General features: G+C 34.9%; 1 protein-coding gene across 4 annotated transcripts in view; it reads right to left on the bottom strand.

Moving 5' to 3' along the window:
• The window catches only part of STRN3 (striatin 3), a 107,119-nt gene that overhangs the window by 27,878 nt on the left and 57,032 nt on the right, over nucleotides 1–22,209 (bottom strand). For 2 of the 4 annotated variants that reach the window (XM_086709990.1, XM_086709992.1), the window contains exons 5-8: nucleotides 20,007–20,180; nucleotides 15,324–15,453; nucleotides 12,862–13,003; nucleotides 7,707–7,817 (exon numbers count right to left, since the gene is read on the bottom strand). In XM_086709990.1, coding sequence (XP_086566116.1) covers nucleotides 7,707–7,817; nucleotides 12,862–13,003; nucleotides 15,324–15,453; nucleotides 20,007–20,180 — 557 coding nt within the window. Of the gene's footprint in view, nucleotides 1–7,702; nucleotides 7,818–12,861; nucleotides 13,004–15,323; nucleotides 15,454–20,006; nucleotides 20,181–22,209 lie in introns of all 4 variants that reach the window. The other 2 variants (XM_086709993.1, XM_086709991.1) reach the window with 2 other exon arrangements.

Here is a 22,209-nt window from a genome sequence, read left to right as displayed (position 1 = left end):
TATTTTAACTGAAGAACCCAAATTACGTAATAACTTTTTTTTTTTTTTTTTTACTACAAACATTAGTCTTTTTGTGGCATAGTGCCAAATTCAGGAGAAGATGTAAGAACACTGCTTTAATTCTAGTTTCTCAAAAATTGCTACAAGATCAAAGCAGATTTCATAACCAGATATAAGTCTTATTTAGTCCCTAGTTTGTAGAATACACCTCAAATACAAATTTAATGTGTCTTCATTCTCTTTCTAAATCTATCCGAGATCCTAAATATAATAAATGCAACAAAACACAATTTCAAGTAAAAAATCTGAGTCTAATTAGCAGTATTGAGAACACTGTAAAGGTATTAGTATAACAATACTATACACATTATAAAAACATTCAAGGGCCTAATTGAACACTCATTAAGCATTTATTTATTTATTTTTATTTTTATTTTTATTTTTTCAACGTTTATTTCTTTTTGGGACAGAGAGAGACAGAGCATGAACAGGGGAGGGGCAGAGAGAGAGGGAGACACAGAATTGGAAACAGGCTCCAGGCTCTGAGCCATCAGCCCAGAGCCCGACGCGGGGCTCGAACTCACGGACCGCGAGATCGTGACCTGGCTGAAGTCGGACGCCTAACCGACTGCGCCACCCAGGCGCCCCGAGCATTTATTAAATAAAATCTGATTCTTAATTACTATTGGACTCCACAGAAGGAAAAATAACTTTACAACATGGAAAACATATTTTTTTACTATGAATTATAAAACAACCCACCTACCTCCTAAACCATAGCCATCAAATCTATACAAATCACAATCCTCTAAACAGATTACAGGACAATGAAACACATACTAATTATGCCACATGTAAGCCAAACTATGGACTGATCAGACTGCTGTGTTAGTGTTTTTAAACCTATACATATTCTCAATCACATATTCAGGACGTGTGAAATCTACCTTTCTATAGATTGTATTATTCTAAATAAAACAGTACTTTTTTTTTTTAACTGAATCTAACATTTTCCTTTTCTCAAAAGCACCCTGTGTTTATCAAAACTTATATTCTGAAGTGAAAGCAACCGTTAGTAGGCAATCTGGAAAAGGTAAGTTTATTTTAAAATAAGGATTTAGCTGGGGCACCTAGGTGGCTCAGTCAGTTAAGTATCTGACTTCGACTCAGGTCATGATCTCAAGGTTTGTGAGTTCAAGCCCCAGGCTGGGCTCTGTGCTGACAGCTCAGGGCCTGGAGCCTGCTTCAGATTCTGTGTCTCCCTCTTTCTCTACCCCTCCCCCACTGGCTCTCGCGTGCTCTCTTTAATAAATAAATATTAAAATTTTTAAATGAGGATTTATATCATGTTTACTAGATCTGTTTTACTTTCTATTATTCTAACTAGAATAAAGTTTTCACATGATAAAATATCTTCTTAAAAAAATAACATCACAATTATAAGGAAAATCAACTAGTTTAGCCACAAAGGGATTCTGTAGTTTTAAAAAGAGTACTGCTCTAAAGAGTATCAATCTGATACTTTCTGACCCTTGTCAAAATGAATTAGTTAAGATATTTTCTCAGGGTCGGGGCGGGGGGCAGGGGGGGACGACAAAAATCAAATAAAAAAATCTGAGTTGATGAAGTGAATGGTTGGTTTTAAAGATGTGAAATTAAAGCAGGAAATATAAAACCAACCACACCCTTTTGCTATGAAACAACTGCTTTTTGTCTCTGATTTGATGCAAAAGACAATACTGAACTGTTTTATGAGCTCTTCAAATTTATACTATACTCCTAGACAGAAGCAGCTTAAATATCAAAGATATTTCATAGTGTGTGCCAAGTTGTTTTGAAACGCTTACAAAATGTTATTGCTGCAAATGAATAATTTCTCCTTAAATGATAAAATGTTCAAAATACAGATATTTGGACAAAATTCAGACTTGACAAAATGATTACATTTTCTGGTGATGGTTTGTCATCTTGGATCTGGAAGAACAAATGACAAACACTCATAGGAAATGTAAAAAAAATGAAAACGAGAAAACAATCCAGGGACACTCACTTATAATTTATATTTTAAAAATACTGAAAAAAATAAAGACTTCCCTTTTCCAATGTACTGACAATCAAATCAAAAGATGTACAGAAATTCAATTAACACTAGGAAAGAAGGGGAATGAAAATCATATTCTATACACTGAAAAGACCGGAAAGTTGGAACAAATGACACTCATTAGGAAAACTAAGTTCATTCACTAAGAACCAGAACTGTAAACATATATATTCTCAGAATGTGAATCTTTGAAATGGGAAAAGCCTATAAATCACTTGAAGAAAAGATACGAAATAATCTAATTTTAATACGCTTCAATTTTAAAAGGTCTTAAATAGCACAGGAGTAACAAAAGGGCATAGAATAAAAGCATCTATCAAAAGAAAATACACCATAATCCACAATTTAAACTTTCCACGTTGAAAAAGACAAAAATCAAAGGAAATCTTAAAAGATTTTTAACTCCTCCCTCATATTGTAAATAAAGGTTTCAGATGCTTCACACTTTTTTTACTTTTTATTTTTTAGTGTCTATTCATTTTTAAGAGAGAGACACAAACAGGGGAAGGGCAGAGAGAGAGAGAGAGATACAGAATCCAAAGCAGGCTTCAGGCTATGAGCTGTCAGCACAGAGCCTGATGCAGAGCTTGAACCCACTAACCGTGAGATCATGACCTGAGCTAAAGTCAGATGCTTAACTGACTGAGCCACCCAGGCGCCCCTCAGATGCTTCACACTTAATCTAGATGCTACACTCTGATTTTTGTTACTTACACATTCTTACTGAGGTATGAAATACAGTAAAATGGAGACCATCAAAAATTTTTCTAGAAAAATCATACCAGACCAAAATATTAACACAATTAATTTAGATCCTTCCCCTTGACTCCCTTTGCCAATTATAGAACACTTAAGAAATTATTAAAGAATAAAGGAAAACTGAGTTGTAGGGTAGATAACAGTACTACATCACTTAATTTCCTGATTTTCATCACTGCACTGTGGTCACTTAGGTAATGTTTCTGTGGTCAGGTAACATATGTTAAAGCATTTAAGGAACAGCACGGTTACAACCTGTTTTCTGAACTGTTCATAATAATAAATGAATGTATTTATAGAGAGGAAAGAATAAATCAATGTGGTAAAATATTGACATGTGGGGAACCTGGGTGAAAATTACATGGAATTTTTTGCACTTTTCTTGCAATAGCACTTTTCCTTAAGTATTAAATTATATCAAAATAAAAAGTTAAAAAGAAAAAGAAGCTTAACACTTAGAAAGTCAGAGAGCAAAATAACTGCATCAAGTCTCTTCAGTTTCATGATCTTTGCTTTTAGAAGTATTAACAGATAGGGGCGCCTGGGTGGCTCAGTCGGTTGAACATCCAACTTCAGCTCAGGTCATGATCACACTGTCCGTGAGTTCGAGCCCCCCGTCAGGCTCTGTACTGACAGCTCAGAGCCTAGAGCCTGGAGCCTGTTTCAGATTCTTTGTCTCCCTCTCTGCCCCTCCCCATTCATGCGCGCGCTCTCTCTCTCTCTCTCTCTCTCAAAAATAAACATTAAAAAAATTTTTTTTATTAAAAAAAGTATTAACAGATAAAGTGTATCTCCTAAGTATATCTCACTTGGCATGACATGAAATTAATACTGAATTGTATCTACAATCTAAGGCAAAAATGTCACTTTTAAGTCATTTTCTTTTGCCTCAGGTGGAAAAAAAAGGGTAGAGTGGAGTAGACAAGTTAGAAGACATGCATTCGTTTCTTAGCTTTGGATTTTAGAATTCTTTCCAATTAAGAGTCAAATCATGGTTGAATCTTTTTACAAAGTTAAAAAGTTGATATGCTCACCTTTTTTTTTTCCTTTTCATTAAAAAAAATGCATTTAGGTTGGATTACACCTGCTGAATGTATGTGCTAAAATTAGCAAATAATTTTCTTCCCTCTAAAAATCTGTAGAAACGTAGTGCTATGGTCCAGTGGGTCTAATTCACTCACATTTTGGGATAAAGGAAATAAAGAAATCTAAAGACTTCAGTTTATGAATTATTCTATCTTTTACAAAGCTATATCTGATAAAATAGCAGAATAAAATCCAACAAAGATAGCTAAAAAGAATAAGAAAATTCATGAATTATCCTTTTCACATAAAATTAATCTTTGTATTCATATGATGATCTACCTAGATTAAGACATTAGAAGTTATGATACATCAATTTAAAAAGTAGGGGAGCCGGGGCGCCTGGGTGGCGCAGTCGGTTAAGCATCCGGCTTCAGCCAGGTCACGATCTCGCGGTCTGTGAGTTCGAGCCCTGCGTCAGGCTCTGGGCTGATGGCTCGGAGCCTGGAGCCTGTTTCAGATTCTGTGTCTCCCTCTCTCTCTGCCCCTCCCCCGTTCATGCTCTCTCTCTGTCCCAAAAAAAATAAATAAAAACGTTGGAAAAAAAAAAAATTTTAAAAAGTAGGGGAGCCTAGTTGGTTAAGTGTCTGACTTTGGCTCAGGTCATGATCTCACAGTTCGTGAGTTCGAGCCCCGCACTGGTGTCTGTGCTGACAACTCAGAGCCTGGAGTCTGTTTCAGATTCTGTGTCTCCCTCCCTCTCTGCCCCTCTCCAGCTCACACTGTCTCTCTCTTTCAAAAATCAATAAACATTAAAAAAATAAATAAAAAGGAGTTTTTTTTCCCCATTAAGTTTTATCTTCATATCAGGGATTCAGAGCCAATATGCTCACATTGAACTCTACATTCAAGAACAAAAAGATTTAATTTAAATTCACAGAAAAGTGCAAAAACAAACACATTATCTCCTAATTCGTTACTAAGACATTTTGCTGGAAGCCTCACCTTTTTATCTTTCTCTTTATATAGGTAACTTGACATTTATAAAAACATTAAAAATGAGAAATAATCTGAAGGTCTAACTAATGGATGCCAGGTTAAATCTACAAAATACAATACTATGGAACCACTAAAATTGTATTTCATTCACAGGACTGTGAAGCATTAAGAAAAAATGACTTAAAAACAATTTAATGATATTCTTGTTGAAAAATGAAAAAAAAAGATACTTAGAAAAACATGGAAAGATAGATTGCTAAATATTAATCTCTAGGTAATAAGTTTGCGGGTGTTTTTCATTTTTTCTTTTTATTTCTATATATTATACTTCTTATACTGTCTGAATAACAATCATGTGTTATTTTTATGGTTATATAAACAAAGTTAGTTCCTTTTTTGAAAAAAACAACATAAAATCAAAATTAAAAGGACCTGGCTAAATAATACAGCACATCTCTAGATAATGAAACAGTATTGAGACATGAGAGCCTCAGGCATGATGGCTCTGTGGGCCCCAGCTCCTGATTTAATCACAGCAACCCCCTTTTGTCTACTTCACATAGTTCTCCAATCTTATATTTGACAACAGGGTACTTTTTTTTGGTTAAAAAACAAATGAAAACATGCTATACAGCAAGAACATTTATTGACATGAAATGATATCTTCTATGAAGTGTCAACTACATAGACAAATAACAAAACTGTTCATAATATATCCTAGTTTTAAAAGTTAATTAAATTAAAATTTTATGGGGGTTCTGAATTTTAGTTTCAGTTCATTTGTTTCTAATACTTCTTAAATAAGTAAATATATTTTAAAAACATAAAACCATTTTTTAGAAACAGTTAAAGCCTACAACTAAAAGAGACCTTAAATTAACTTCTATCTTCTTTCTAAACCTGAAAAAGGTATAGATCTAATGACAGCAGGGAAAAAAAATGTATTTATTTTAAATTTTTTTTTTTCAACGTTTATTTATTTTTGGGACAGAGAGAGACAGAGCAGGAACGGGGGAGGGGCAGAGAGAGAGGGAGACACAGAATCGGAAACAGGCTCCAGGCTCTGAGCCATCAGCCCAGAGCCCGACGCGGGGCTCGAACTCACGGACCGCCAGATCGTGACCTGGCTGAAGTCGGACGCTTAACCGACTGCGCCACCCAGGCGCCCCTATTATCTTCCAAGTTTTACATAGAAATTATTTCTATGACACCTTTTAATTTCTATTAGCTTTAAGATGAACCTTTTATTTTTTTATTTATTTATTTTTTTTTCAACGTTTATTTATTTTTGGGACAGAGAGAGACAGAGCATGAACGGGGGAGGGGCAGAGAGAGAGGGAGACACAGAATCGGAAACAGGCTCCAGGCTCTGAGCCATCAGCCCAGAGCCCGATGCGGGGCTCGAACTCACGGACCGCGAGATCGTGACCTGGCTGAAGTCGGACGCTTAACCGACTGCGCCACCCAGGCGCCCCAAAAATGTATTTATTTTAAATTAAAGCAACATTATCTAACATTTTGGAAAGAAACCTTCAGCAGATGAGTCAGTTCATGAATAACATACATTAAATAAGTAATCTAATATTAAACTACTTCATTTCATTAAAAAAAAGACCTAAATCCCAAAATTCTAATGTCATAGTGTCTGTATTACAATAGTCGTCATGCGAAAAGTATTTCATACTACACATGCATAAATTATATAGGCAAGTGATGTTAGAGCTGAACACAGCCCCTGCCCAGCACTAAATTATTTAAATACAAAAAGTTCACTGAATAATCTGAAACTTCTTATAGAACAGTTTTCATTCACATGCATAACAAATTAGCATAATGTTATAAAAGAAAATTGTGTAACAGATAAAGTCCCCAAAACACATTTATTAGCTTCCACAATAAATTAAACCATTTAAAAGAGTTTTAACTGAAAAAAACTTATACCCATTTCCACTACACTCGCTTTTTTATAAACTAATCTATCTGTTTCACAGAAAGGAATATGACAGAATGCCTATATGGTTTTAGTCTTTGCTATTCACTTTGTCCTTGACATAGTGAAAAAAGTTTTCCCAAAATAAGTTTCAAGTGTCTTCATTTAATACTCAAAGGTCTGAAGATGTCGTTCATGTGGCTGTTCTTAAAGTTTGATTCACAAAATGGAAATGAACGATTTCTTTGAGAGGTGCTGTAGCTAAATTTATACGTTTACAGTACAGTGGTTGGACACAATACAGTGAAAAATACTATGAGGTACCAAATGTTCCTCACTCACTGACCAAACAAACCTTTCTTGTGGCCTTCTGCTACAGAAGTCAAGAAAATATTACCCAAGAGAGATTTTTCTGCTGCGTCCTGGTTTGCTGTTGGATTAAGGCCAGAAAGCAGTAACAATGGAAAGGTCTTTTGAATTTACTAAATTTAAGGATTCCCAAACTAAAAGATGTAACCTAGATACGAGCTGATTACAGCTGTAACATCCTACTTAAAAAAATAAGGAAATTTATACTTTCTCCCTTCTGAACAAATTTTTATTACTTTTAATTCCAAGGCCAATACTCCTTACAATTTGGTAAACTTTTTAAAGATTAAAAAAACAAAAACAAAAAACCCTTCCTTGAAATCTTTCCTTCATCCTCAATAACATATTTTAAATGATTTTGCATTTAATAACACATCCTAAATTATATTCAAATAAATTTTAATTATACAACAAAATTTAAAGTTAGTTGCCCAGTACACAAAAACAAAAAAAAAAAACACAGAGTTGAAGAATTTTTTTTCTCAAAGATCGGTATACAAAAATTATAATAGAATCTGCACTTACTCTTCACCCCTTTCTTCCCCTTTCGTTCCTTCTTGTACTGTTCCTTCAGTTTACTTATTAGCCCCTGGTCTACATCCCAAACCTCAGTAGGTGGGGAGAGGTCATCTTTATCTACATGCAGCATATTATTAAAAGAAAAAAAATCAGCAGTTGGCAATGCAAGCTGTTGGCAGTTAACTGTTATAGCTTTACATAATCATAATAAAAATGTACTAACAGCATATACCCAAAATACTTTAAAGGTGCAGTTTCAGTTTTGGTATTCACAGCTCAAACTCTAAAAGCCCATCTCACAAGTTTCTATACAGTTAATACTAACAGTTAAATGGTGCTTCATTTCTATGAATCACAAATTTGAAGGTTATTATTCTTTCAATGACTAATATTCAACGGACTTATATTAGAAAACTAACATTATACAAAATAGATCACTGCATCTTTATAAAAATGTTAATAAAAATTATTCAGCCAGCATCATAAAAGCAAATGAATGAATTACATGCGAACTATTCATAAGAGTGCAAGCTGGAAAGGTCAGTGCCATTTTATTGATGAAAATACTCATGCACCTTCTGTCACACTGATTCTGCATGCACGGGATAACTATACTAATGGAGAGGCATTCTAGTCCAATATAATACATACATATAGTTCCAAAATACAATGTCTCAAATAATACATACAAAGCATTCAGAGAAGCCCACCTTGGCCCCCACCCCACCCAAATAGTTCCACATCTCATTACCTTCTTCCATTGGTCTACAACTAAGATTAGCAAAAAAAAACAAAAAAACAAAACTCAAATTCCACTGAAGAATTTTTTTAGGGCTGATTTTTTTTTAGGGTAAGATAAAAGCAGTGACAAGCATGGAAAAGTGAAAACATACATAGCTGTACATCTGCTAAAGATGAAACTTCAGCTATTTTAGCTGAATCACAAATCTGTATTTATTTTAAGTAGATACTTGTGCCTGCAAAAATTTTACTCTATGGTAATCTAGAAGAAAAACAGCATTAAAAAGAAGCAGAATAAACGTAAGTCTATTAGAATTCCTTTTAAGTATTATGGGCTTTTCCTTCATGTGTTTAGTTCTAAAACAGCCACGTTATTAGGAAGTTTAACTCTCTGTAAAAGAGTAACAACCAGGAATTTATATAAGCATGTCACTAAATAAAAATTATACCAAAACATATAGGCTAAGTCAATCAAGACTGACAAAATAGTAAGATTTTAGGGAAAAAACACTTGTTACATTTTTGGTAACTCATTATTTTAGCTCACAAGTCTTATAAACTGCCTGGGCCTCACTGACTTAATCCATATTCAGTGGACATTAAATAGCCTTTTTCCTCCCCTTTTATAGATTGCTATATCTAGTAAGTAAAAGAAACTCTATTTGAATGACACATACAAATTCAATTACTTACTGTACCTTGGGCCTTTCCTACTATAATTATTATCACTTTCTCCCTTATGGATATACCTATAATCTTAGGTCGTCAGTATATAAAAAGATTAATCCAAAACTTTAAGTTAATTTGCCAACTTGAATTACTTAAAAGTAGGTTGCTCGAGACTGAAATTTACACGTAAGATTATTTGTCAAATCTGCAAATTTTAATACTGTTTGTAATAATGTAGTAATAATGATTTAAATAGAAAATTCACTTTTCGTGTACTCTAATCATGAAGTTTACAGAAAACTGTGTTGTATGAGAAATCCTTCTGTGCACTTACTGAAGACTCCAAAAAAAAAAAAAAGTGATGTGAAGAATTAATCATTTGCACTCATCTTAATGAAGCAATTAATTACTTTTAAAAATGACCACTTAAAGTAAGCCAAATGGACACATTTTAAACCTACAGAAGCAAACAAAAAAAATCTTAAGTGGTAAGTAATTCCACAGGATCTAAAATTTTAGTAAGATAGCCAGTTTTTCAAAGACCTCTGTAGAAAAAATAAAGCTGTGAGTAACTGTAATTAAAGTAGCAAAGGGTACTGGAGTAAAAAAGCAAAAGAAAATAAACGGGTAAGCCTAAGGAAAAAAACAAGTATTACTTGCAAGATAACCTAAAGTCTAGAAAACAAAGGTTAACTTAAGGCAGTGCAACGAACAGGTTGGTGAATGCATATGTGCTCAGAAAACATCCTGAAACTTGCCTGGTAAGTAACAGCTGATTTGATATTGCTTTTAAGAAATAGTTAAGAGCAAAAAGGAAGAGGCAGCATAATCTTCTACATATTAATTCTGTTTTTTAAAAATCTAGGGGGGAAAAATACCAAGAAATGAGGTTGAATCAGTTACGGGAACTTTTTTGTTTAAAAGGAAACACAAATATGCACACACACAAAAATGACCCATAACAACTCAAAACCACAAAAACATAAAATTCTTCTATGGTAATGCTAACTATCAAAGCAGAGGAATTATATAAATCTACTTAATGTAACATAAAAATATAACCAACTTTATGCATATATTCAATACTTTAATTATCTATTATATTTAAATATAAACATTCAGATACTAATTATTTTTTTTTAGTCTATACATTTCCACAAATCACAGTTTCAGGTTGGAGGAAAAAAAAAACAAACATGCTCAAAATGCCGAGTCTCCATGAGAGAAACAGCAAATTTAGAAAGCCCACTAACATTTTTGATTAGCAGAAAAACTAAAAACTACCAAAATTAAACTCAGACTACAAATGTAGGTAAGAGAAAAAAACAGGATTTAAAAGCTCTCTTAAAAGCAGCAGTTTTACATGATAAAAGGTTTCAAAATTTGATATATCTGAGCAGATTTCTGACATACAAAATAACATATTACCCACTGTGGGTATGTACTGGGTTATGTTTCATTAGGATACATATTAAAAACAAACCAAAAAAATACTAAAAAATTGCCTTTACCCAATAATTTAAATCTCAAAACCACCACCTTCCCATTTAAGTAAATTCAAATTTAAGCAAATGAGTTAAATAAACGTTATGTCTGTATATCCATCCTCTTTGTTTTAGAAAAACTGAATATAAAACCTGTTGAGTAGAAAAGATAAATTCAGAAACACTGCAAAGATCCTTTGACAGTTTTCATTTGTTAAGGAAAGAAATTGCTTAAACCATTTTGTTCTTTTCCTTCTAAAGAACTTAAAATGCTTTAAAGATGTTTCAGTCTCATCTGGAAGGAAGAAACTTTCAGTTACTTCCATTTACACAGAGATTCAGGTAACTCAAATATTAATAGTAAAAGTAAATAACATTTTATAGTTATCATTCACTATTTAGGCCTGCTCCTCAAACTGCAAAAGTCTTTGGAAAGAAGGACCATCAACTGTAAACAATATGGTACTTCATTATTAAAGAAATAATGCCATTTTATACAAATTAAATTCCCCAAATTTTTGTATGTTTTTGACTAATAAACTTCCAGCAATTTTAGGTGAAGAAAGCAGGAATGATGATGTGCCAAGATTTAGCTACACAGATCTTCGAAAACTGATTGTTATCTTTAATGAAAATAATCTAAATATTCCTCAGTAAAACCCCAATTAAATAATGGAAGATATTGATAAAATATTATGAAGCTATTAAAACTGCTGTTGCAGAAGAACAATTTATTAAGTGAAAAGTGTGGGTTATAAATCAGCACTCAGCAAAATCCTTTGTTAAATAAAGATAAATATACATATATAAATGTTAACCATGATTCTCTCTACATAGTGGCATTATAGGTAATTTTTAATTTCTTCTTCATGTGTCTGTGGGTTCTAAACCTGAAATATACATGTTATAAAATAATTATATATATATAATTTAAATGTATTTATATAATTATAAAATAACCTGCGAAAAAACCCCAGTACTTTAGAAACTACTAGAAAAAAAAAAAAAAAATAGGTATCTCCAACACTTGAATGGGTTTCACAAAGAAGCTTAACAAAAACTTTAATACTTTTACCATGTCTCCTGAGCAAGGCTAATTCTTAAGAAAAGTAAACTAGAATATAGCCATTTTCAAGTAAGTACAGAAATGTATAATCAAAGACTATAAAGTAATTCTGAAGTTTTTTTCTTATTTTCAACTAATGTGCCTCTTCTCTTTCCACTTAGAAGAAGAGGTAAGTGAAGGTCTGAAACAATGCTTGAGAATTATAAACAGTAAGAAAGCTGGCAACAAAATCCAGATTTTTAAGCACTTCAAATTGTTATCTGGATAGTTAACAATTATCTTACCTATGAAATTTTATTTCTTCTATTAGCAATATTGGTTCAATATATAAATACAACATTTTTAATAACGTGTTTCCCATCACCAAAGTAGTTTTTAAGTATTTAGTGCTAATTCCTCCTGCAAATAGCTAAGCAACTTTGGTGTTTGACTGAAATATGCGTTAAATGTACACAGTAACCTTTTCCGATACAGCTCTGTAAACACAATGTGTGTTCTACCTGCCAGATAACATGCTTGTATTAAAAGCTGATTAAATGAACATATTGGACCTCAGGTTATTATCTTAATATAATTTTGACACTTTTATTCTACTTTCTAATGAGGTTTTCAACCCTGTATAAATAGAAAACTTTTCTTTCAGTTATGGCTGAATTATTATTAGCATTACATATCATTCCCAAAGGCTAGGCCCTAATATGTGCATACTAAATATTGTATGTAATACAGTTTAATACCTTCACTAAGCCTTGTTCAACATAAAGCTATAATTAAGGATTAGTAGCTTTATTACTTTCTAGTAATAAGTCAGATAATATTATATAGGCATAACAAAAAGAGTTAAGTCTTCTTTAAACCTAGATACATTGCCAAATTAAATAGTGGGAATGTTTAAAAGTATATACATGCATGTTTTTTTTTAATCTGCTAAAAAGAAAGGAACTGAATTTATTTCACCTTTAAATCAATAAGCTTCAAAAATCAAAATTTACCAAAAAGTATATATTAAACATAATTTTGTCACCAAACCTAAATAAATTTGTGCAGAACACCCTGAAATTATTCACTACCACTTCTCCTTGCTCTTGCTTAACCGCTACCATACATTCAAATACTCACATTCCACGTATAATATTTAATAGCAATATATCTTTAAGGGCTAGATATTATCCCACCCCCATATTTTTTTTTATCAACTTACCCCATTCTGTGCCATCCCCTGAACTCCGTGCTTCTCCAGCTCCTTCACCATCTTCAGCAGTCACTAAAAAATCAAATTCTTTCAGTGCTTCCTCAGTATCAGGATCATCAGTTAGGTCAGCAGCTAAACCTTCATTACCTATCTGTAAATGGAACATAAGCCAAAAATTATTTTTATCCTAGATTTTAAAGGGGTCCTTTATATGTTTTTAACACCATTAACTTTATTTTTTTAATATAATTTATTGTCAAATTGGCTAACATACAGTATGTACAGTGTGCTCTTGGTTTTGGGGGTAGATTTCCGTGATTCATCGCTTCCATACAACACCCAGTGCTCATTCCAACAAGTGCCCTCCTCAATGCCCATCACCCATTCCCCTCCCCACCCATCAACCCTCAGTTTGTTCTCTGTATTTAAAAGTCTCTTATGGTTTGCCTCCCTCCCTCCCTGTTTGTAACTACTTTTCCCCCTTTCCTTCCCCCCCATGGTCTTGTTAAGTTTCTCAAATTCCACATATGAATAACACCATTAACTTTATATTTATACTCCCATTTTTAAATTACTTAAATACACAAAATTTTAGTTTTTGCATGTAGTTCACCAATCACAGATTGTACCCTATATAAATGGTTAACAGCACCATGTGAAGACTACTGTTAAGATGTGATGCAAGTAATGTGGTAGTACAAAATCGTTAAAATACTAAGCAAGAATATTTAAGTTCTTTAATTATAAGATTCACAATTACCCATTTATAGACCCATGCAATCACTTATATTCTGATACACTGTGTTGAACTGATTTCACTCACTGAGAAGTGCCTACGGATTCTATTATTCACAGGGATATGGCATAGCTAAGAAGGATATTAACTGATCTTAGGTCAATAGCTGTGATAATAACAGTGCTATGCATCCCAGCGGGAAAAAAAACTAACAAAACGAAAAAAGGGAAAGGATCAAAATCTCTATTCACCCGTGTTACACACATGAAATGTGACAGAAACACTGAGAACTGCAATTACAGCATGGCAACTTTTTTTGAGGAAAGCTGGCATTTTCCCCACATTACTTAATATCCCAAGGAACCAAAACTTAACCTATCCACTTTTTTTTTTTTTTTAAACATACTTGAAGTATTCTCGGGGTGACTGGGTGGCTCAGTCAATTAAGTGTCTGACTCTTGACTTAGGCTCAGGTCTCACAGTTCAGATAGAGCCCTGTGCTGGGCTCTCTAAGTGTGAAGCCTGCTTGGGATTCTCTCTCTCTCCCTCTGCCCCTTCCCTGCTCATGCTCTCTCCCTCTCTCAAAAATAAATAAGCATTAAAAAAAATATATACTACTATGATAATTCAAAAATGGATCGTCTAATTTGCTTATATTTATAGTTAAACCACATCACTGATCAAATAGATAATCCAGTTTCCTAGGTTACGAGCAAAAGTAAATTTTTATTAATCCTTACCAAAAAACAAGAATGTGAACACACATATTTACAATCCATAGTTTACTCCCTCATCCAGAGTGGGAGTATCCCCACTGTAACTTGAGTTAATTTATCATGTGTTTTACTGCACATGAAGAGTCAGACTTCAGCAGTGACTGTTAACTGTAGCAGCAGTGGAGAGAGGGTTCCTGGTTATTTTTTTTTAAGTTTCAAACCACCAACTAGTTCTATAAAAACAGACCCTTTATGGCTAGTTAGTGAATGATACACCAAATAATGTATTTTTTTTTTCCAAGGGGAGCAACATGTTCTTTTATTGATGCAAGTACGTCCAGTCACACCAACAACTGACATCCTGTGTTATGGTACAGCTTTGTACTCAGAGTTCATCTCAAAATACCAAAACATTGTAAGGTGTGTATCAAATTGGGAAAATAAAGTAGCAAACATAGACACTGTATCAGGTGGGTACTAGGACTGATGACCCAGTGGAGTGCACACTGACATGAAAGCTCCTTAACGTTGTATTCCAAATATATATTCTCAAGTTTTTAGCCTTTCTGTATCTCAAATACATAAAGTAATATGTACTACCAAGATACAGTATGTATTATTTAGAACATCTGAAAAGTGCAAAAACACTGTGACAATACAGTGTAAATAATCTTGTTCCACCCAGGGCTGAGGGCGACGTCCATATCGGATTGGGGAGCCACCCCTTCCTGAGGCCTCACCTCCACATCTCCAGGCTCTCCTAGGAAGCTTTGGGAATTAGCAACTAACTGACCCATCCTCACTTGGGCATCTCGGCTGCAGGCTCCTGGGAAGCCAGGCATACGGAGAGAAACAAGGGTGAGTAGTTCTGAATCTGCTTGTGCAGAATGAAAGCCCTGCTGTGAGGGAGAGAGAATCAGAGCAGATGGCCCACCTCTGGCTTTTGAGGGATCAGGACTTGCCCTCCCACAGCCACAGTGTGTGTATTAGCTAATAAAAATTAAAAAATGAGTTCCTACTTTGTGTTTATTCATCCGATGTTTATCTTTTCCTTCTGGGATGCCTTCAATCATGTCATTTTCCTCTTCTTCATCACTGTCATCAGCATTTTCTAAAAAATTGAATGTCTCAAGAACATCACCAGAGGGCCTGTCAAAGGGGAAAAAGATGAATCCAGATATTCCAATGGTTAATTCTAACATTTCTTTCTGGTTCCTATTTTAAAACAGTACTTCAAAGTAGTATAGAGGGGCCCCTGGGTGGCTCAGTCAGTTAAGTGTCCAACTTTGGCTCAGATCATGATCTTACAATTCGTGAGCTTGAGCCCCAGGTTGGGCTATGCACTGACAGCTTGGACCCTGGAGCCTGCTTCAGGTTCTGTGTCTCCCTCTCTCTGCCCCTCCCCTGCTTGTGCTCTTTCTCATAAACTTAAAAAAAATAAAAGGAAGGAAAGTAGTATAAAGATTCAAATGATAACCTACTTATAATGTAACGCCTAAGTACTCACCCAAGAAAAGATTGTTTTCTGGCTCAAGTAAAAGTGATTAAGTTTTTCCAATGTTTACTGTCCAAAATATTTTTGAGTACTTACTGTATCAAAATAAAATCACATAGTGATAGACACTCAAATGTGCCATTATTTCTCAAAATAAAGCCATCACAAGTAAGCAACTTAAACTTAGCATTTCTTTTTTTCTTTTTCTTTTTTTAAGTAAGCTCCATGCCCAAACATGGGGTTTGAACTCACAACCCTAAGAGTCACATGCTCTACTGACTGAGCCAGCCAGGTGCCCCTAAACTTAGCATTTCTTAAAGTTTTACAACCTCTTGTAGCTTGGCCCAAATATTTGAAGACTAAAACCTGCCCAGATTTAAAGTTATGGGGTAAATCAGACATAGATATTCCAATCCATTTCACAGATATTCTTACCTAGAAAACAGGATTTTGAATATACTAAAGAAATACTTTCAAGTCTTTCAGAACCATTTGTGTACTAGGTAATAGTGATAATTTATTTTTATCTACCTACAAACTCATTTTTTAAGCTATAATCTGAGTTCCTCTTCTATTTACAAAAGAAGTTTTTAAAAAGCTTTTTAAATGTCTAACAACACAGCAAGAGAATGGTGGAAATTTCAGCTCAACACAGCCTCTCACAATAAAAGTCTCTGTTCTTCCATTAACTACATGACTGAATTTGGCCAAGTCACTTAAAAACCTTTTAGCCTCAGTTTCTTTACCTGTAAACTGTTTGGGTTGAACTAGATGATCTGTGGGTACCAAAAAGAATAATCTAAAATTTGGAGTTTTTTTTCCCCCTCCCTGATTGTTTCTAAGGATACAATATAATTCAGACTATTTTTTAATAGCCCTTTCACATGGCATAGATTTTAACAGGTCTACTATACTCTGCCTGTTCCAGCACATTGTTTAAGGGCCTGCATAAAAACTGAATGTAGTTAAGAGATGGTTTGTCCAAATACAAATTAGTAAAGACAAACAAAAAACTACCACAATAACAGAACATATACTTTTCAGCTCAACATTTACTGTAACTCTTAACATTTGGGGATTAAATGAAAGGCAAAATGATAGTTGACAAAATTGGTACCTTAATAGCAGAAAAATAGAAAATAGTATATTGAAGACCTGAGAATTCTGTTTTGAACTTTGACAAATGAAGTATTGCTGTCCCTTGGAGAGAAATTTCTGTCTCTAAAGTGAAACTCGTGTTTTAGGTTTTTAGAATTGTTTTTGATCACAGCAATATATGTGCATGGCTTTATAAGACAAATAGAACACAATCCATAAAAGGAAAATGATGAATCCAACTTCCCAAAATTAAAAACTTTGTTCTTTGAAAGACACTGTTAAGAGAATTTAAAAAGAAGCCTATAGATTGAGAGAAAATATTTGCAAGTCACATATCTGATGAAGGACCTGTGTCCAGAACATATAAAGAACACTTAAATGTTAACAGTAACAAATAAAACAATAAAAATGGGAAAATTACTCAAATAGACACTGTATCAAAAAGATACATGAATAGCATAAACTGATACTCAACATCATTAGTCTTTAGGAAAATGAAAATTACATCTACAAGGTCTGAGACTTTACTACTTGCATGCTAGTATGCTGTTTATTTTGAGATGTTTCCTTCTGGCATTCATGATGGTGGCCTTTGCTTTTTTGTTTTTCTTTGAGAGAGAGAGAGAGCGCGCGCGCGCGCGCGCGCGTGAGCAGGGGGGAGGGGCAGAGGGAGACAGGGACAGAGAGAAAGAGAGAGAAAGAGAATTGTAAGCAGGCTCCATGCTGAGCATAGGGCCTGACGCAGGGCTCAATCCCACAACCCTGGGATCATGACCTGAGCCAAATCAAGAGTGGATCGCTCACCCAACTTTGTATTGATCTTTTTTAAAATTAATTTTATAGTGTAATTGGGAAGAATCCTTTCCATCTGGAAACACCCTTGGAAATACATGCTGTAACTATATTCCAGCAAGTTTTCTTTTATTACTATTTTAATAATCTGTAAGATAATTTTACCTGTTCTTTCTGAAATTCCTAGTCAGATGTTGGCCCTGCTGGAGTGATCTATGAATTTTCCTACCTTTTCAGTTCCATTTCCTCTCTTCCCTTTTTTATTTTTGGGGGTGGGAGGTGATTCTTCAATCTTATCTTCCAAGTTTTTTTTTTTTTAATTTTTTTTTTTTCAACATTTATTTATTTTTGGGACAGAGAGAGACAGAGCATGAACGGGGGAGGGGCAGAGAGAGAGGGAGACACAGAATCGGAAACAGGCTCCAGGCTCTGAGCCATCAGCCCAGAGCCCGACGCGGGGCTCGAACTCACGGACCGCCAGATCGTGACCTGGCTGAAGTCGGACGCTTAACCGACTGCGCCACCCAGGCGCCCCTATTATCTTCCAAGTTTTACATAGAAATTATTTCTATGACACCTTTTAATTTCTATTAGCTTTAAGATGAACCTTTTATTTTTTTATTTATTTATTTTTTTTTCAACGTTTATTTATTTTTGGGACAGAGAGAGACAGAGCATGAACGGGGGAGGGGCAGAGAGAGAGGGAGACACAGAATCAGAAACAGGCTCCAGGCTCTGAGCCATCAGCCCAGAGCCTGACGCGGGGCTCGAACTCACGGACCGCGAGATCGTGACCTGGCTGAAGTCGGACGCTTAACCGAATGCGCCACCCAGGCGCCCCTAAGATGAACCTTTTAAAAACACATCCCACCAGGGTGCCTACGTGACTCAGTTAGTTAAGCGCCTGACTCTTGATTTCAGCTCAGATCATGATCTCATGGTTTGTGGGTTTGGGCCCTGCATCGGACCCCGTGTTGGCAGTATAGAGCCTGCATGAGATTCTCTCCCCCTCTCTCTCTGTCCTTCACCCACCCTCATGTGCTCTCTTGCTCTCAAAATAAGTAAATAGAATAGAATAGAATGGAGTAACATCCTATTTGTTTTGTAGATGTATTATCTTCTCTCAGTCTTTTTAGAAAAGTAATTATGGTTTTGAAACTCTTCTACTCTCTGTTTTCTGAGTTTCTTTTTTTTGTTTGTTTCCTTTGGTCTCTAATTACTGTATTAAAGTCTTTCCTAAATGTTCACATTTAAAAGTGAAGCACGAAAAGGCTAGCTGTATAAACTGTGTACATGGGCATGGCTTCCCAAGCAGCTGGCTTCACTTTTGCATGATAGGACAGAGGCTCACCATTTCATTGGCAGATCCCAATTGTCAGGATCATTAGGACTATTAATGTAATAAATTTCAACATCTCCCTGGGAAGGGATATCAGACCCGCTGCCAACATACCAGATGCTGAATACTTGAAGAAAACAGGGAATCTCACTGCTTAGCTGGAGACGGAGATAATCCTCCTGTTTCCAGTTCAGGAAAATCTACCCTAAGTTGCTTTATTTCTGAAGAAATCAGAAATCACTGGTTCAACTTCACTTGAAAATATACCACCATTGGTGGAAGTGTGTTCCGTGAGCTATAGAGGATAAAAGAGGGGCACACAGCCTAATGTGGGGCTCGAACTCATGAACCATGAGATCATGACCTGAGCCAAGATCAAGAGTCGGAGGCTCAAGTGACTGCACTACCCAGGCGCCCCAGTGAGATGATGAATTTTTTTAAACTAATATTGTGGTGATGGCTGAGTGAGTCTGAATATCCTAAAAACAAACTATATACTTTAAATGGCAGAAATGTATAGTGTGTGAATTTTATCTTAAAGACATTTAATTTTAAAAAGTATAACTGGTGATTTTCTAAGCCCAAATATAATGCAAAACCTTGTTTCTTTCACACTAGTGTGTATATAACCATTGCTATTCTAGTTACAGAGTACCAATATAATTTACCGAAAATACCCTAGCAAAATTTTAAAATCATGATGTTAGAATAGCTCAGAACTGCAAGAAATCACTCTCAAATTTAAATTTAGCACCTATTTCAGAACTATAGCCATTCTCTTGGCATCAAAACTTAAAACAGGTCAATTTTAAAAAAAACATCTAAGCTAAACTTTATTTGCCCCTATTACCATGTACAAGGAAAAAGTCTTTAAATGTGAATTCTACCTGCTTTAAAAATTGTTACCCTAGTAGTAACAAGAAGTTAAAGAGATTCATAATTCCCATTATATAAACAGTGTGAACCTACAGATCATACCTTTTGATTTCTTGTCCTTTTTGCTTAGGAGATTCACCTCCATTCAGGATCTGTTCTAAGTTCTTTGTTTCTACCGATCCATTTGGTTCTGAACTGGATAGTCCAAGTAATGACCTTACCCGCTGAGATCGGACATCTAATATTGTATCTGTGTAACCTACTTCCTGAAGATATCTGTTAAGAAAAAATTTAAAATATTAGATCCCATATATTAACACCTACAAACATGTTAACTCAAAAATCACATCAAGCAATGACTGATCAAGGAAAAAACCCATAATCCTGTAAAATATGATCCTCCTTTGCCTCAAAACTTTCTTCTCTATACACTAGTTCCAATTCTAAGAGAACAAAGCCAATTACAAACAGAAATTTAATTAAGAAAGCATACAGGATGGCTAATGCTAATTAAGGGCCAATTATCTTGAAGCTTAAAAAACTCTAGAACCTTAAAAAACTTTTAGGAAGTGATGATATATGCTATTAAAAGAAAAAAAAAAAAAGAGTCCACAAAGTGGACCTCAGAATAGTGACATGCTAAGTTTAAACCTAGGTTCTTAGTCAGAGGATGATGGACGGGTTAGTTCTCCCTCTAGGATCTAAAACCTCATGGTACTGAAACTTTCTGTATATTTAATCTAGGATCCAAGGTAAGACTGGAAAAGAAAGGGACCAGATTCTGACATAAATATAGATAATGGGTCGTGAATGGTTTTGTATGATAAAGAATTTCTTCTTAAAGTATTTGACAGGCTAAGGAAGGATGCTAAACAGGAGCCTTACACAATATGCAAAAGAACAAACAATTTTTAGCTGAAAGTCAATAGCAGGGAGACTGGTTAGGACACTAACACAGCAAGAAATAAAACTGAAGAGAATAAACATGAGAAATAAAAGCAAGATACAATCGTAGAGACCTGGTGCACAAATACACATGGCAGTAGAACGAAAGAAGATACAAGAATTTTAGAAAATTTTCAGGTTTCTAGCTTGGATGGTTGGATGGTGGTTCTATTCAATGAAATGAAGAATAAAGAGTCCGGGTCTGGTTTATAGGGTATCTATCAGATAATCACGTAGTAGCGAAGACAGTGACATTTATTAGCACAATAATAAGAAAGATCAAAGCTCAGAAGAGATTGGACTCAGCATCTAGATTTGGGAGTTATCAGTGTTTGATGGTATTTAAACCCATGGATTTAAATGAAGTTACCCTGAGAAAAAATTCTAGAACAGATAGCCTGGGACACAGAAACCTAAAGGGCTGAAAGAATAAGAGAAACTCAAAAAAAATTAAAAGAAAGTACTTGAGAAATAAGGGGGGAAATGGTAGCATAGAGTTAAGAATTCAAAATACAATGGTTAATGCCTTATGTGTCCAAAAGATCAAATAGGAACAAAAAATTTCTCTTAACTATGTCTGTGAGTAGCATCAGTGGAGTATCACAATGGAAAACAGAGTACACAGTTGACAAATGAACATGCAAGACTACAGAGATAATCTACTCTCAGAGAAAGGAGGAGAGACAAAATATTAATCCAGGCAATAAGACTAGGCTTTTATAAGAGAAATATTGTACAACTGATTTCGCTATAGCTATTGGACTCTTCTAAAAACCGCAATTCTCTTTTTGGGGGGAACAACTGCGATCACACTCTAACCATGTGGTCTGAATGAGCAGACAAAATCTCACACAATCCAGGTAAAAACACTTGACTCAGAGTCATTTATTTCATCAAGTTAAGCCAATTCTGACTAAAACAGACTAAAACAGTAAGATATGTCACACAATTACTTTTTTTAATGTTTTATTTATTTGTTTTGAGAGAGAAAGAGAGAAAGCACGAGCAGGGGATGGGCAGACAGAGGAGGAGAGAAAGAATTCTAAGCACTGCCAGCACAGAGCCCAATGCAGGGCTCAGTCCCACAAGCCATGAGATCATGACCTGAGCTGAGATAAAGAGTCAGATGCTCAATAGACTGAGCCACCCAGGTTCCCCGCCACAGAATTACTTCTAATAATACAGCAAAGAATTTAACTATCAAAAAGCTTCCTCAAAAATTCAAGTAAAAGTAGGATTTGGCAAGCCACTTATGAAAGGTTTCAGGTTACCAGCTAAGTTCCTTCTATAAACCAGTCACAGTCCCACTTAAAACCAAGTACATGAATTCTGCAGTAACAGGAATGGGAGTATCTACAAG

Source organism: Puma concolor, chromosome B3 (assembly GCF_028749965.1).
Source record: "Puma concolor isolate L17-30 chromosome B3, mPumCon1.1.hap2, whole genome shotgun sequence".
Classification (NCBI taxonomy): domain Eukaryota; kingdom Metazoa; phylum Chordata; class Mammalia; order Carnivora; family Felidae; genus Puma; species Puma concolor.
This window is presented reverse-complemented; position numbering and strand designations above follow the sequence as displayed.